The sequence below is a fragment of the Drosophila elegans genome, unplaced genomic scaffold (assembly GCF_018152505.1).
Source record: "Drosophila elegans isolate 14027-0461.03 unplaced genomic scaffold, ASM1815250v1 contig_476, whole genome shotgun sequence".
NCBI lineage: Eukaryota > Metazoa > Arthropoda > Insecta > Diptera > Drosophilidae > Drosophila > Drosophila elegans.
Window position 1 is genome coordinate 19,452,575 of NW_024545863.1, and position 12,048 is coordinate 19,464,622.

The 12,048-nt window shown below is 39.3% G+C and overlaps 4 protein-coding genes across 6 annotated transcripts in view; 2 read left to right on the forward strand and 2 right to left on the reverse strand.

The window, feature by feature from the left end:
- The window catches only part of LOC108139253 (cGMP-specific 3',5'-cyclic phosphodiesterase), a 46,198-nt gene extending 36,654 nt beyond the window's left edge, over nt 1-9,544 (forward strand). For all 3 annotated transcript variants that reach the window (XM_017261929.2, XM_017261930.2, XM_041709229.1), the window contains 10 exons: nt 278-523; nt 596-861; nt 4,377-4,457; nt 4,537-4,824; nt 4,904-5,147; nt 5,234-5,325; nt 5,465-5,788; nt 6,706-6,859; nt 6,993-7,152; nt 7,217-9,544. In XM_017261929.2, coding sequence (XP_017117418.1) covers nt 278-523; nt 596-861; nt 4,377-4,457; nt 4,537-4,824; nt 4,904-5,147; nt 5,234-5,325; nt 5,465-5,788; nt 6,706-6,859; nt 6,993-7,152; nt 7,217-7,838 — 2,477 coding nt within the window. In that variant the 3' untranslated portion in view covers nt 7,839-9,544. The remainder of the gene's footprint in view (nt 1-277; nt 524-595; nt 862-4,376; nt 4,458-4,536; nt 4,825-4,903; nt 5,148-5,233; nt 5,326-5,464; nt 5,789-6,705; nt 6,860-6,992; nt 7,153-7,216) is intronic.
- On the reverse strand, nt 6,017-6,698 carry LOC108139254 (bypass of stop codon protein 1). The gene has a single exon (XM_017261931.1). It carries the CDS (start codon nt 6,402-6,404, stop codon nt 6,024-6,026), a length of 381 nt encoding a protein of 126 aa, XP_017117420.1. The 5' UTR covers nt 6,405-6,698; the 3' UTR covers nt 6,017-6,023.
- Nucleotides 9,545-9,994: 450 nt separating the features above from the next.
- LOC108139120 (ribosomal RNA processing protein 36 homolog) lies at nt 9,995-11,102 on the forward strand. Its single transcript, XM_017261733.1, has 3 exons — nt 9,995-10,141; nt 10,203-10,740; nt 10,907-11,102. The coding sequence occupies exons 1-3, from the start codon at nt 10,076-10,078 to the stop codon at nt 11,035-11,037; spliced, it is 735 nt and encodes a 244-aa protein (XP_017117222.1). The 5' UTR covers nt 9,995-10,075; the 3' UTR covers nt 11,038-11,102.
- LOC108139121 (39S ribosomal protein L11, mitochondrial) lies at nt 11,042-11,957 on the reverse strand. The gene is made up of 3 exons (XM_017261734.2): nt 11,755-11,957; nt 11,401-11,685; nt 11,042-11,270 (listed from the first exon to the last, which is right to left on the reverse strand). Exons 1-3 carry the CDS (start codon nt 11,887-11,889, stop codon nt 11,100-11,102), a joined length of 591 nt encoding a protein of 196 aa, XP_017117223.1. The 5' UTR covers nt 11,890-11,957; the 3' UTR covers nt 11,042-11,099.
- Nucleotides 11,958-12,048: the final 91 nt, after the last annotated feature.

Consider the following 12,048-nt stretch of genomic DNA (forward strand, 5'->3'; position numbering starts at 1 on the left):
TGAGTAAAATTTGTAGTTAAAAACCAATTGTTATTTATTGTCATTTACTTTTGCGTACAAATTAATAAAAAGTCACTAAAGAACTAACATAGTCTCAAAGTGAAAAATTTGACATTATCGTAATTGCAATTTAAAAAATGCTGAGTCTTGAGTTAAGTGGTGAATAAGCAGAATAAAGCAATCTTAATTCAAGCATTTTATTCATGCTTTTTGATAGCTTTCTTGGCCCCACGTTTTCCTCTTGATTGAGTCGAATTTGAATCTCGTTTGATTGCAGCACTCAAGGACGCGGTGACTCGGGCCAGTGCCGAGGAGATTATCATTCCCTTCGGAATCGGAATCGCAGGAATGGTGGCGCAGACAAAGCAGATGATTAACATCAAGGAGGCCTACAAGGATGCGAGATTCAACTGCGAAATCGATCTGAAGACCGGCTACAAGACGAACGCCATCCTCTGCATGCCCATTTGCAATTACGAGGGCGACATTATAGGCGTGGCGCAAATTATCAACAAGACGAATGGTATATGTTAATAAGAACGCCATCTTTAGCTAATATTTATTTACATATTTATCTTTGTTTGTCTTAATTAAGGCTGCATGGAGTTCGATGAGCACGACGTGGAAATCTTCCGTCGCTATCTGACCTTTTGCGGGATTGGCATCCAGAATGCCCAGCTCTTCGAGATGTCCGTCCAGGAATACCGGCGCAATCAAATCCTCCTCAATCTGGCCCGCAGCATCTTCGAGGAGCAGAACAACCTTGAGTGCCTTGTCACCAAAATTATGACGGAGGCCCGCGAACTCCTCAAGTGTGAACGGTGCTCGGTATTTCTGGTGGACCTCGACTGTTGTGAGGCGGTAAGAAAACTATCTAAATATTTCAATTTTATAAAACGCACGGACTGAAAATTCACAATTCACATCCTTGTGCAAAGTTTTCAAAGGGAGTCAAAAAACTCTTTTAATTGCTAGCATCCTTTTTACTTCCGCTACTTTGTTAGCAATCACCTTAAAACAAGATTTACACAGTGATTGGATTTCAAGCATCGGCTAAGGTTTATATAGATATAAAAGTCGATGAAGGTAAACACTCAAAGAAAAAAGTAGAATATTTAACTCAAATCAAACCAAGGGTGTCAAAAGTTCAAACGTACAAATTTTGAACAGTACAAGAAATTGAAATTAAGCACGAATTTCTACCAATTTCTGAATTAAAGAACTGATTTTCTTAATCCAAAACCCTTAAAGTTCTGAAAATGAATTAAGAATGAAAAAGGATTTAATTGATAACTCTTGCGAATGTTTCATATTAAATTTAAATGCAATTAGACTGAATCTCAAAAAACTTTTTTTTAATGTTCGTTCTTAAAATTCAAATTTTTTTAATTACATACTACATTTCTTATTCAAATAGATAAAATGGTAAAACACTTTGATTTTAATTGCACATCCAGGGGCGGATCTGGGTGTATGTTTATTGAAAATGTTAAACGATTCATAAAGATTATCGTAAGTAAGTAAGTGAGAACTTGAATAACATATAATTTGTAAGATACTTTTGAACAATCAGGGGCGAATCTAGGCACAATTATTTTATTTAACAGGAGGTCGGAGGCGTTGAGTCCCCTAATGCTGTGAACCTTGATCTACATCAAGTCGAGTTAGTACAAGCTAAACCGATAACGACAGCTCTTCTGAAAACCTGAACTGTAATTACAATATTCATCGTCTTAATTGGTGTCGCGTGCACTTTAGCTACAATTTAACGACAAAGCAACGACTTTTTTATGACGCACAATTTTTAAATAGAGAAAAAGTTCGTATTGCCAATATCTACTCAGATATTAATTATTTTACACCGCCCTTTTTATACCCTTGCTGTGGGTATTATGAAACTTTCCCATAAGTTGTCTATCTATCGCAGGTGGGATTTAAGTCGGAACCAGCCGGATCGGACGACTATAGCATATAACTCCCATAGGAATAATCGAAAAAAATTATATCTTTGCATTTTTTTTATTTTTTTATTTAGTTCGTCGATTGGCTAAGTGGGAGTGAGGGCAAATTGTCGCCTCAAAACGGCGCCTGAGTAAAAAGTAACATCCTGCGGTTTCTGCGGTCACTCTGCTATATCCTCCGTATCCTTGCTCTTGTGGCTGTCAGTTTCATTTAAATTGTTTAAACGCCACCGCGTCGGCCATTTTGTTTGTGTGTCTGTCAACCCAAAGGAAATTAAAATGTGCAATTTACATTATGTTTCTCTGGGACAAGACTGTGGGCGTTTCCACGTGGCGGGAATTCGGCAATGAACAAGTGTCAGGCATTGCGTGGAATTCTGACAGCTAGGTGGTGAAGGTCCCAGAGGGAATGGGTCAAATTATGTCCGACTCTGAGAAATTTTCATTTGGACTCTAGTTTCGCTGATTGCCTGTCATTATCTTGGGGCTGCTGGCTCTTCTCAGCCGCCTTAAACTTAAAACAGGTTGCAAATAGACTGATTAAGACAATAAATTATAAGGAAATGCGTCAATTGATCAGATCTACACCCAGACAAAAACACCATAGTAAAATTAAACATTAAAATAATTGCATACAACATTGTTTTTCAAAATATAACCTTACTTAACTAAAAACATGATCATGTAATTACTAACATATTTAATTGGTTTATCCAGTAGAGAAATTGTAGATTTCAATTTTGTTTTATTTGAAACTACATTTTTTCATACTTAAAAATAAATTGAATTAAACACAACGACCCTCGGGGGTACCGAAAATATTTAATTCAATGTGAAAATATGTGGATTTACCATTATTTTTTCGTATTGATTTCAGTCATTAGCTTGGTTGATTACATAAATTATCACACAATGTAAGCTATTATATAATTTATTGAGTGCGATTTAATTGCAATACATTTAACCAAAGAGTTGTTGGTATACGCAAATGTTTAATAAACAACTACTCGGGTATTTGTAGAGAAAAAAAGCAGGGAAATGAATGCAATTGGAATTTGATGGGAAAAAAGCATTATTAAATTAATCGAACAATATTTGCTCAACTTCATTCAAGGAAACTTAAAAAAATTATTTATTAGCAAGAATATGTAACAGAAGCTAAGTAATTTCCGGACAATGAAGAAACGTACAATTGTTTTTAGTTTACCACCTTGGCCCCCAGGGTGCATAAATAATGCCAGACGATATTGTCCCAGGAATTACGCATTAAAATTGTAAACGTATTTGCCCGTAAGAGGAGTAAGACAGATGTCCTGGCCTCTGGCCTTTATAGGTATGTATGTAAGACATTTTGCCTGGCCAATTTGATGAATGCATATCGTTAAATTATTGCATGCTGCATTAATTTATAGCCAGTGGTAAAGAATAGCAGGTCGTCAATATCCAAAACAAGTGACCGTTATATATATGAACTAAACAAAAGCCTTTCATTTCGAACGGAAATTGTTATTAATTTGATACAAGCTGGACAGTGCATTTTGCCAAATTAAATGCTGTTGACTACGATGATTGTTTATTCGGGAAATTGCCAGGGCCAAATTAGCCATTATCTGCTGCCAACTGATTATGCAAATGCATGTCAGTGTAATGGCCAATTTATTAGCCCATAAAGTCCAACTGTCCCAAAGGGGCAGGGCCAGCCGGGCTGCCCCGGACGGACTCTGAAAACTTGGCTGACATGCCCGTCATGTGCAACATGTCAGCTTAATTATGCTGGGGAGGGAGTGTGAGCCGGGAGGTTTAGCTTGCTTGTCTGCGGACAACTGCATCATTGCGGGAAAATGGGTTAAATAAGTTTCAAAGTAAAAAAAAGAAAAAAGTGCAATAAACCTTTAAATACATAGTTTATTTGTCGATTGAATGTTCAGTTTTCTGGTCTTAATATCTAAATAGAAAAACATTGTTTTACCACAAGCCCGTTTACCGTGAAATGTATATTGCAAACTCAAAATCATCAGAAATTAGTTTTCCTTACCTATATATTTTACAGTACAACTACTGAAGAAAACGAGGCATTTAAAGAAAATAAGGACATAGAGGAGAAATCATATTTTCAGTCATTAATAATTTAACTATGCATTCCTTCTTAAATGAAATTAGGAAAACACTTATAATTTATATAATAAATGTATAATTATATAACATTTTTTTAAGGAAAGTCAACTTAATCTTGTTGATTTTAAATATGAATTATTTGATAAGGTTACATTAATTTTCCAAGTGTTGGGGGCGGGAGTGCGGCGGTGCAATGCAATTTATCAACAAGCTGGAGGCTTCGGGGAAAGCCGTTACGAACTCCATTAGTGGCAGCCACTTAATGACCCCTCTGCTTTTCTTCCTCCCTTCTCACCGCAGAGCCATTTGGAGAAGATAATTGAGAAGCCCAATCAACCAGCCACCCGCGCCATAAAGTCCGCCGATAGTTTCGAGGAGAAGGTAAGTCCACCTGGCGTTCTGATTCGTTTCCATGCCATTGATTTTGATATTTTTGAATCCCCCTCAACTGATCCGACAGAAAATGCGCAACCGTTTCACTGTGCTTTTCGAACTTGGTGGGGAATATCAGGCTGCCAACGTTTCGAGACCTTCTATCACTGAATTGAGCACCTCGACGCTGGCCCAAATCGCCCAGTTTGTGGCCACCACCGGGCAAACAGTTAACATCTGCGATGTCCACGAGTGGGTCAGAGATCACAACCAGATTCGGGCCGAGGACGAAATCGACAGCACCCAGGCCATCCTCTGCATGCCAATCATGAATGCCCAAAAGAAGGTCATTGGCGTGGCCCAACTTATCAACAAGGTACACAATAATTTACTTTAGTTAGAGGAATAAAGAGAAATAAAAAGCAAATGCATTATTTCATCAAACTAAAAAACAGGCTAATGGCGTGCCCTTTACCGAATCGGATGCCTCCATTTTCGAGGCGTTTGCCATCTTCTGCGGCCTGGGCATTCACAACACCCAGATGTACGAGAACGCCTGCAAGCTGATGGCCAAGCAGAAGGTGGCCCTCGAGTGCCTCAGTTACCATGCCACCGCCAGCCAGGATCAGACGGAGAAGCTCACCCAGGACGCGATTGCCGAGGCGGAGTCCTACAATCTGTACAGCTTCACCTTTACTGGTAACTATTACGGTTCTAACTTGGTCACCATATCAGTTATGGAATAACAAAAAAGCATCGATAAATTTAAATTCGTTTTATTCCAGACTTTGAACTGGTCGATGATGACACTTGTCGCGCAGTGCTGCGAATGTTTATGCAGTGCAATCTGGTCTCGCAGTTTCAAATACCTTATGATGTAAGTTAATGATATTAAAGAAAACTATTCTTGTGAAAGTAAAGATACTTTTAATTAATTAATTTCTCAATTTACTCAATCTGGTACTAAAAAATAATTGAATATAAATATATTCCCGTTTACAATAATCACTTTTTAGGTCCTCTGCCGTTGGGTTTTGAGTGTCCGGAAGAACTATCGCCCCGTAAAATATCACAATTGGCGGCATGCTCTTAACGTGGCCCAGACAATGTTTGCCATGCTGAAAACTGGCAAGATGGAGCGTTTTATGACAGACCTCGAGATCCTGGGCCTGCTGGTGGCCTGTTTGTGCCATGACTTGGATCACCGTGGCACGAACAATGCATTCCAGACCAAAACGGAATCTCCGCTGGCCATTTTGTACACTACTAGCACGATGGAGCACCACCACTTCGATCAGTGCGTCATGATCCTAAACTCGGAGGGAAATAATATTTTTCAGGTAAGAAAACTAAAATAATTTTTTATAATTTGTAAAGGGAAGGATAATCAGAAAAATAGCATTTAATATATTTTTTAATTAATATTATTTTTCAAGTATTTAATCATAGAGAGATTATACTTTTCTAACAGCTTAGTCAATCTTAAGAAACATGGCCCCAAAAAGTTTATAAACCATATTATGTTTTAGCTATTACTCTCAACATTTTATTTTTAAAATTTCAACTTGGCTTTGTCTAACCGCGAACCACGCGGATATTGCGGTTCTTGGACTTATTGTTAAGTTTTCGGTTGGCATTAGCTTTCTTGGATTTCTTGGCGGCATTCAAGCGGGCCTTGCGGGCCTTGGCACGGGCACTTTTGGATTTGGTCGAGGAACTGGTTGTGGATCCGATCTTGATCTTCCTGGTCACCGAGTACTTCAGATTGCTAAGACGGACGATTTTCCTATTAACATCCGAGGAAGATGACGTGGATGCAGTGGTCGATTCCGTGGTGGTGCTAGCCGTTGTACTTGTGGTGTCACTTGTTTCTGTGGTGGTGGTGGTATCAGCAGCCCTTACTTGGGCCACATACACAACCATCGAAAGGACGAAGAGAACGAGGGACAACTTCATGTTGGATGCTTCAATTTTTGACTGATATGCCTTCTGCTGGGAAAGTCGCACTTTTATAGTATATCCATGATTGGCTGGCGACCTTCAAATGGCCAAAATTTGTGTCTACCAAAATAATTCAGAATAGAGTCCACCTTGACTCCGATAAGTGGTGAACTTTTGTTTAAGCACATGTCTGGTTTTGAGGTGACGTCACCTGTACCAGGTGTTTTTGGGACGGCATTTTAAGAATAGAATTGTTAATCTTAGCTATTTGGCGAAATTGACTAACCGGAAACATTGTGTTTGCTTTATTTTTTAGGCCCTGTCACCCGAGGACTATCGTTCGGTCATGAAGACCGTGGAAAGCGCCATCCTGTCCACCGACTTGGCCATGTATTTCAAGAAGCGAAATGCTTTCCTTGAGTTGGTCGAAAATGGCGAATTTGATTGGCAGGGCGAGGAGAAGAAGGATCGTGAGTCAAAAATACCCTCTAAATTTTATATATAAAGGTTTTATTTTATACATTATATTTTTATATTTATAGTTTTTGTTACATAATTAAAGTATATTTTTGCCATATATATTAAAATAACTATTTATTTTAGTGCTCTGTGGCATGATGATGACTGCCTGCGATGTGAGTGCCATTGCCAAACCCTGGGAAGTGCAGCACAAAGTGGCCAAGTTGGTGGCCGATGAGTTCTTTGACCAAGGAGATCTGGAAAAGCTGCAGCTCAACACACAACCAGTGGCCATGATGGATAGGTACCAAAGCTATGAGTCGATCTTAAACAGTTATATTATAAATACAAATTGTAATTCCATTTAGGGAGCGCAAGGACGAGCTGCCCAAGATGCAGGTGGGTTTCATCGACGTGATCTGCCTGCCACTTTATAGGGTGCTCTGCGACACCTTCCCCTGGATCACTCCCCTGTATGAGGGCACCCTGGAGAACCGTCGCAACTGGCAAGATCTGGCCGAGAAGGTGGAGATGGGCCTCACCTGGATCGATCACGATACGATTGACAAGCCCGTGGAGGAGTTCGCCGCCTGTGCGGATGAGGAGATCAAGGACATCGAGTTCACGGTGACCACTCTCAATTGCAATCAGCAATCGCAGCACGGCAGCGAGGATAGCCATACCCCGGAGCACCAGCGAAGTGGCTCCAGATTGAGCATGAAGAAGACAGGAGCCCTGGGCAAGGCGGTGCGTTCCAAGCTGTCGAAGACCCTCTACAACAGCATGGATGGTTCGAAGCCAAAGACCTCCCTAAAGCTGCTGGAGTCCCACGTCAGCGAGGACATGGACGACAAGAGCCCCACGAGTCCCTCGCAACCGCAGGCATCCGGCAGCATGGGCCGCATGTCCGCCTCGTCCTCCACCTCGTCGGCCGGCGGTCAGATGGCGGACAAGTCCAAAAAGCGCTCCAAACTGTGCGCGCTGTTATGACGAAAGCCGTCCAATTAGAATATGACGACTCCCTCCAGCACGTCGGCCAGTGAGACTGACCACAAGTGCGGAGGGGGGCTGACCGAGTTCTAATTGGACATTTGCGGTTCGAGAAATTCACTAAAACTTGTTGCTCTACCTGTATCTACTACAGTATGACGTACTCCATTTCGATTAAATTTAAATACGATTCGAATGATGAAGCAATGCTTTGCAACATTTAAGCATTATAGCAATAACAAGTTTTTTTTATGAGCCATAGGAAAATTCGAAAAAAGATGTTTGCTTTTTGAAAATAGTTTTCATTTTTTCTGAAAGTCTTTATTTTTAAATTTGTATATATTAAATAATTTATGAAATTTATTTCTGTAAGACCTTTTTTTGAACATCCTTTTCATAGTATAAGAAAAGTGTTATTTCATCAAACAAGAATCCACCCAAATTTAATCGAAATCGAATTCGAAAACCAGGAGAATATGTACATGTTTGATATATGTTTTAAGTTCTATAACTATCCATATACAAGCGAATGAGCATTGGGCAGAAGCAAATGCAGTTGCAATATTAAACATAAGTGAATGTCAAAATATGTGATCTATTTAAGGTCCCGAAGGTGCGAAGCCCCCGGGTTGAACCTTTTGTCGGATGCTATCCCCTCTCTCTAACTATCTGTCTATCGCTTTTAGGTGATTGAAAACCGCGAAACTAAACTAAATAAGTAGTTCCAACCAACTAGTTACCCTAACCAAATCGTGCTAGTCAAACGTATGAGATACTATGTGAAGCAACCTAGTTAAGAATTTGTGAGGCTATATTCCAGGCAACGGGCTTTGGGAGTCGAATAGGGATCACCACTAGTCCTCGCCTGTGATCGGCTTGAAATCTACTTTATAGCTAATTGATATTTGTATGCACAGACGTGTGTATTTACCTAGCAAACTATAGCAATATTATATGATATTCCCCACACATCCCACACGATTGTGAGCACAGCACAAATATAGAGAAATCGAACTACTCTAAAACAGAAGTGAGCAATTGAAGATGAATGAATTATACCTGTCGTACTATGTTTGTATGTTTAATTGTATAAATATAAATATTAGCTTAATGATAGACATCAGTCAATTTTTGAACTCGAACTCAAACAAAAACGAATACGATAAATATTTAGCATATATTGAATCGCACTCGGCAAATACGAATAGTCCGGACCCACACACTTCTAGTTGTTGCAATGAAGTTTACTTTATCTGTGTGTACGTGTACAAAGCAAACTATAAACTATAGAGCATAAATATAAAGTAAATATATAATTATATACGGAATCTATATGAAATATTTACATGTGACTAATGTAACTAAAACTGAATTGCTTAGAATTAACGTGTTTAAGGGCATTTCATTTATTTTTTCCATTGGTCTGCGTGTGCTAATCAAATTTGGCTATAAGATTATTAACAAAGATAAACGTTCAAAACTATTTTTCTAGTTACTCTGCCGCTCGCTTGAAAATCAAAATCCAGATAACTTTATGAGCCGATTTACGCATTTCTCTGGGTTTAGTTGTGACAATTAATTGTGTATATTTCTCCCGATAGTTTCGTTGCTTGTTTCTGTTCACCAACGATCCAAGAATTATTCACATTTGTTTACCTAATTATGTAAGACTTGCAATTAAATCAAAAATAAATCACACCATTGAGAATTACTCTAAAATATGATTTTATATTTTGTTGGATGCTTTGCTTGGGACGGTAAATATATGCTGAAATAATAACTATTTTGTAAATAGTTTGTATGTATGTTTGTTTAATTGACCCATTATTTAAATTTATAAATATTCTTTTAATATTTGAACCAAGCACAAATTTATTTCACTATTATAAGTATATGCTTTAATTCAAACATGTTTTTGTTCTTAAAGATTATTTTCTTTAAATTAAACTGTAAAATCATAAACCCAATTTGGGGGGTAAGAAATTCAGTTTTGACTAACGGACAACGATAAGCAGTGCGTCACTGTATACTTTTCCAGTAAGCAGTGGAAATTTGAAAATTTTCCAGTAAGCAGTGTTCTGCTCGACAATCTGGCTAGAGATGGATAAACATCGATAGCCCTGCCAAACTTCGATTTTTCTTTACCTCTAGTCAGCTGTTGTTATCAAAACAACAAAAAACACGTGAAATTATTAAAAAGTAAATAAATACAATTTTGAAAGGAATTTAAGGCGGATATGTCCTCCCCCAGTGAATCTTCAGCAGCTTCAGAGCACGAGGCATCCAGTGAAGACGAAACTCAGGTAAGAGATATCCAATTAAGTACGAAATTTTTCGAGAACATTTCGAGAACATTTTTTCCAGAATGCCATTCGTGATGATCTCAAGGGAATGTCTTTCGAAGAGATAATGAAACTCAAAGAAGAACTAGGCGCCAAGGTTTACAAAGAGGCCGTTCTTGGGGGCAAAAGTTCAAGACCCCAGAAACCCAAAGCCAAAACTGACCTCAAACGCCTGAATAAAAACCGACCCCGTGAAATGAGCACCAGGCGACAGGTTCCATTTTTGGGGGCAGAGCATCGAGTGGAGAAGAAAAACGCTTTTGAACTTCGTGATCCTAGATTCGATGAGAAATCGGGAACTTATAATGCTGAAACCTTTAAGAAAAACTACAAGTTTGTCTCCCAAATTCGTGCGAAGGAAGTTGGTCAGCTGAAAAAGCAATTGGACGAGGTTGACGATGATCAGGAAAAACACCAGATAAAGGACACCATGCAACGGCTGATCAACAAGAATGTGGAGGACAAGAGGTGGCACACCAAACAGAAGCAACTCAAAAAGGAGCGCTCTGGCATTCAGAAAAAACACAACCTGGGACAACAGCCTCACTATCTTACAAAGAGTAAGTTTCTAAATGTTTTTGTTTGGAAGACCATATTGTTTTATACATATCAAATTGTCCACTATTTGGTTTTCATAACATAAGTCGGTTTATCCTTAGCAGATGTTAGGCTTAAAATTCTTCAAATTAAACACAAGCTCTAATTTTATTGTATCTGCGTTTTCAGAGGAGCGTCGTGCCAAGGAGCTGGTAGCGCAATTCGAAAAACTAAAAAATACCGGAAAACTTAATAAACACCTGGAAAAGAGACGCAAGAAGAATGCCGCCAAGGACCGTAAACGCATTGGCATAGAATAAGATCTTCGTTTTAGATATAAATGTATTTTTAACAATTAAAGACAAAGTGCTAATTATCAAACTTAGCCCGTTCGCAACATCTTGGCCTCTCGCTTCTCCTGCAATTCCCGTCTTTGCTGTTCCACAATAGTTTTGCGCTCCTCCAGGAACTCGCCATAGGACGCTGGATCTATTTCCTTGACCACCTTGATGCCACAGGTCCGGGCAATGCTGATGAGCATCTCACACATTTGCTAAAAACAGGAATATATTTTGTTAAAAATGTGTTACAGAATATTAAATCAACTGGAAAAGTTCTTGGTAATATTTTAGTACTTATTTAGATAGTTTTCAAGTAATTATTTTAAGTTTTTCAAGACTTACCTGCATGGTGAGTAGGGCGTTGGGCGGATCCTGAATCTTGATCGCTGCAATTTCGTACAAATGCTTGAGCGTGATCATCCCAGCGACTTCCTTGCCAGGAGTCATGGTGCCCCTTTGAATTCCCGCCGCCTGTTTCAGAAAAAAAGTGGCCGGCGGATGGTGGATTACCAATTCGTAGCTGCGATCGCTGTTCACGGAAATCCGGCAAGGCAATGGCACGCCCTCCTTCATTTCGCCGGTCTTGGCATTGAAGTCCTTGCAAAAGGCGGCTATGTTAATAGCTCTCTGTGTGGGTTATAAGGATATAGAGTCAAAATAATATATATATATCAGTTTTTGAGCCGGCTAAATCACCTGTCCCAACATCGGTCCCAGCGGAGGTCCAGCAGCGGCCATTCCCGCGGGTATATTCGTCTTCAGTTTGCTCGTGTGTGTCACACGATCCACTGTCTTCTTTAGGGACTTCAGTTTACCCGCCGCCTTGGACATTTTAATTGATTTATTCTAAACAAATTGGAACAACTGTTATGCAAAGCGAAATGTGTTGGTGGAAGGAAGAAGAAGAAACAGTGCAACAGCTGTCGGCAGTGCTGACAATCATTAAGTATGGGGTACTCGTTAGATAAAAATAGCTAGATTAATTTCATA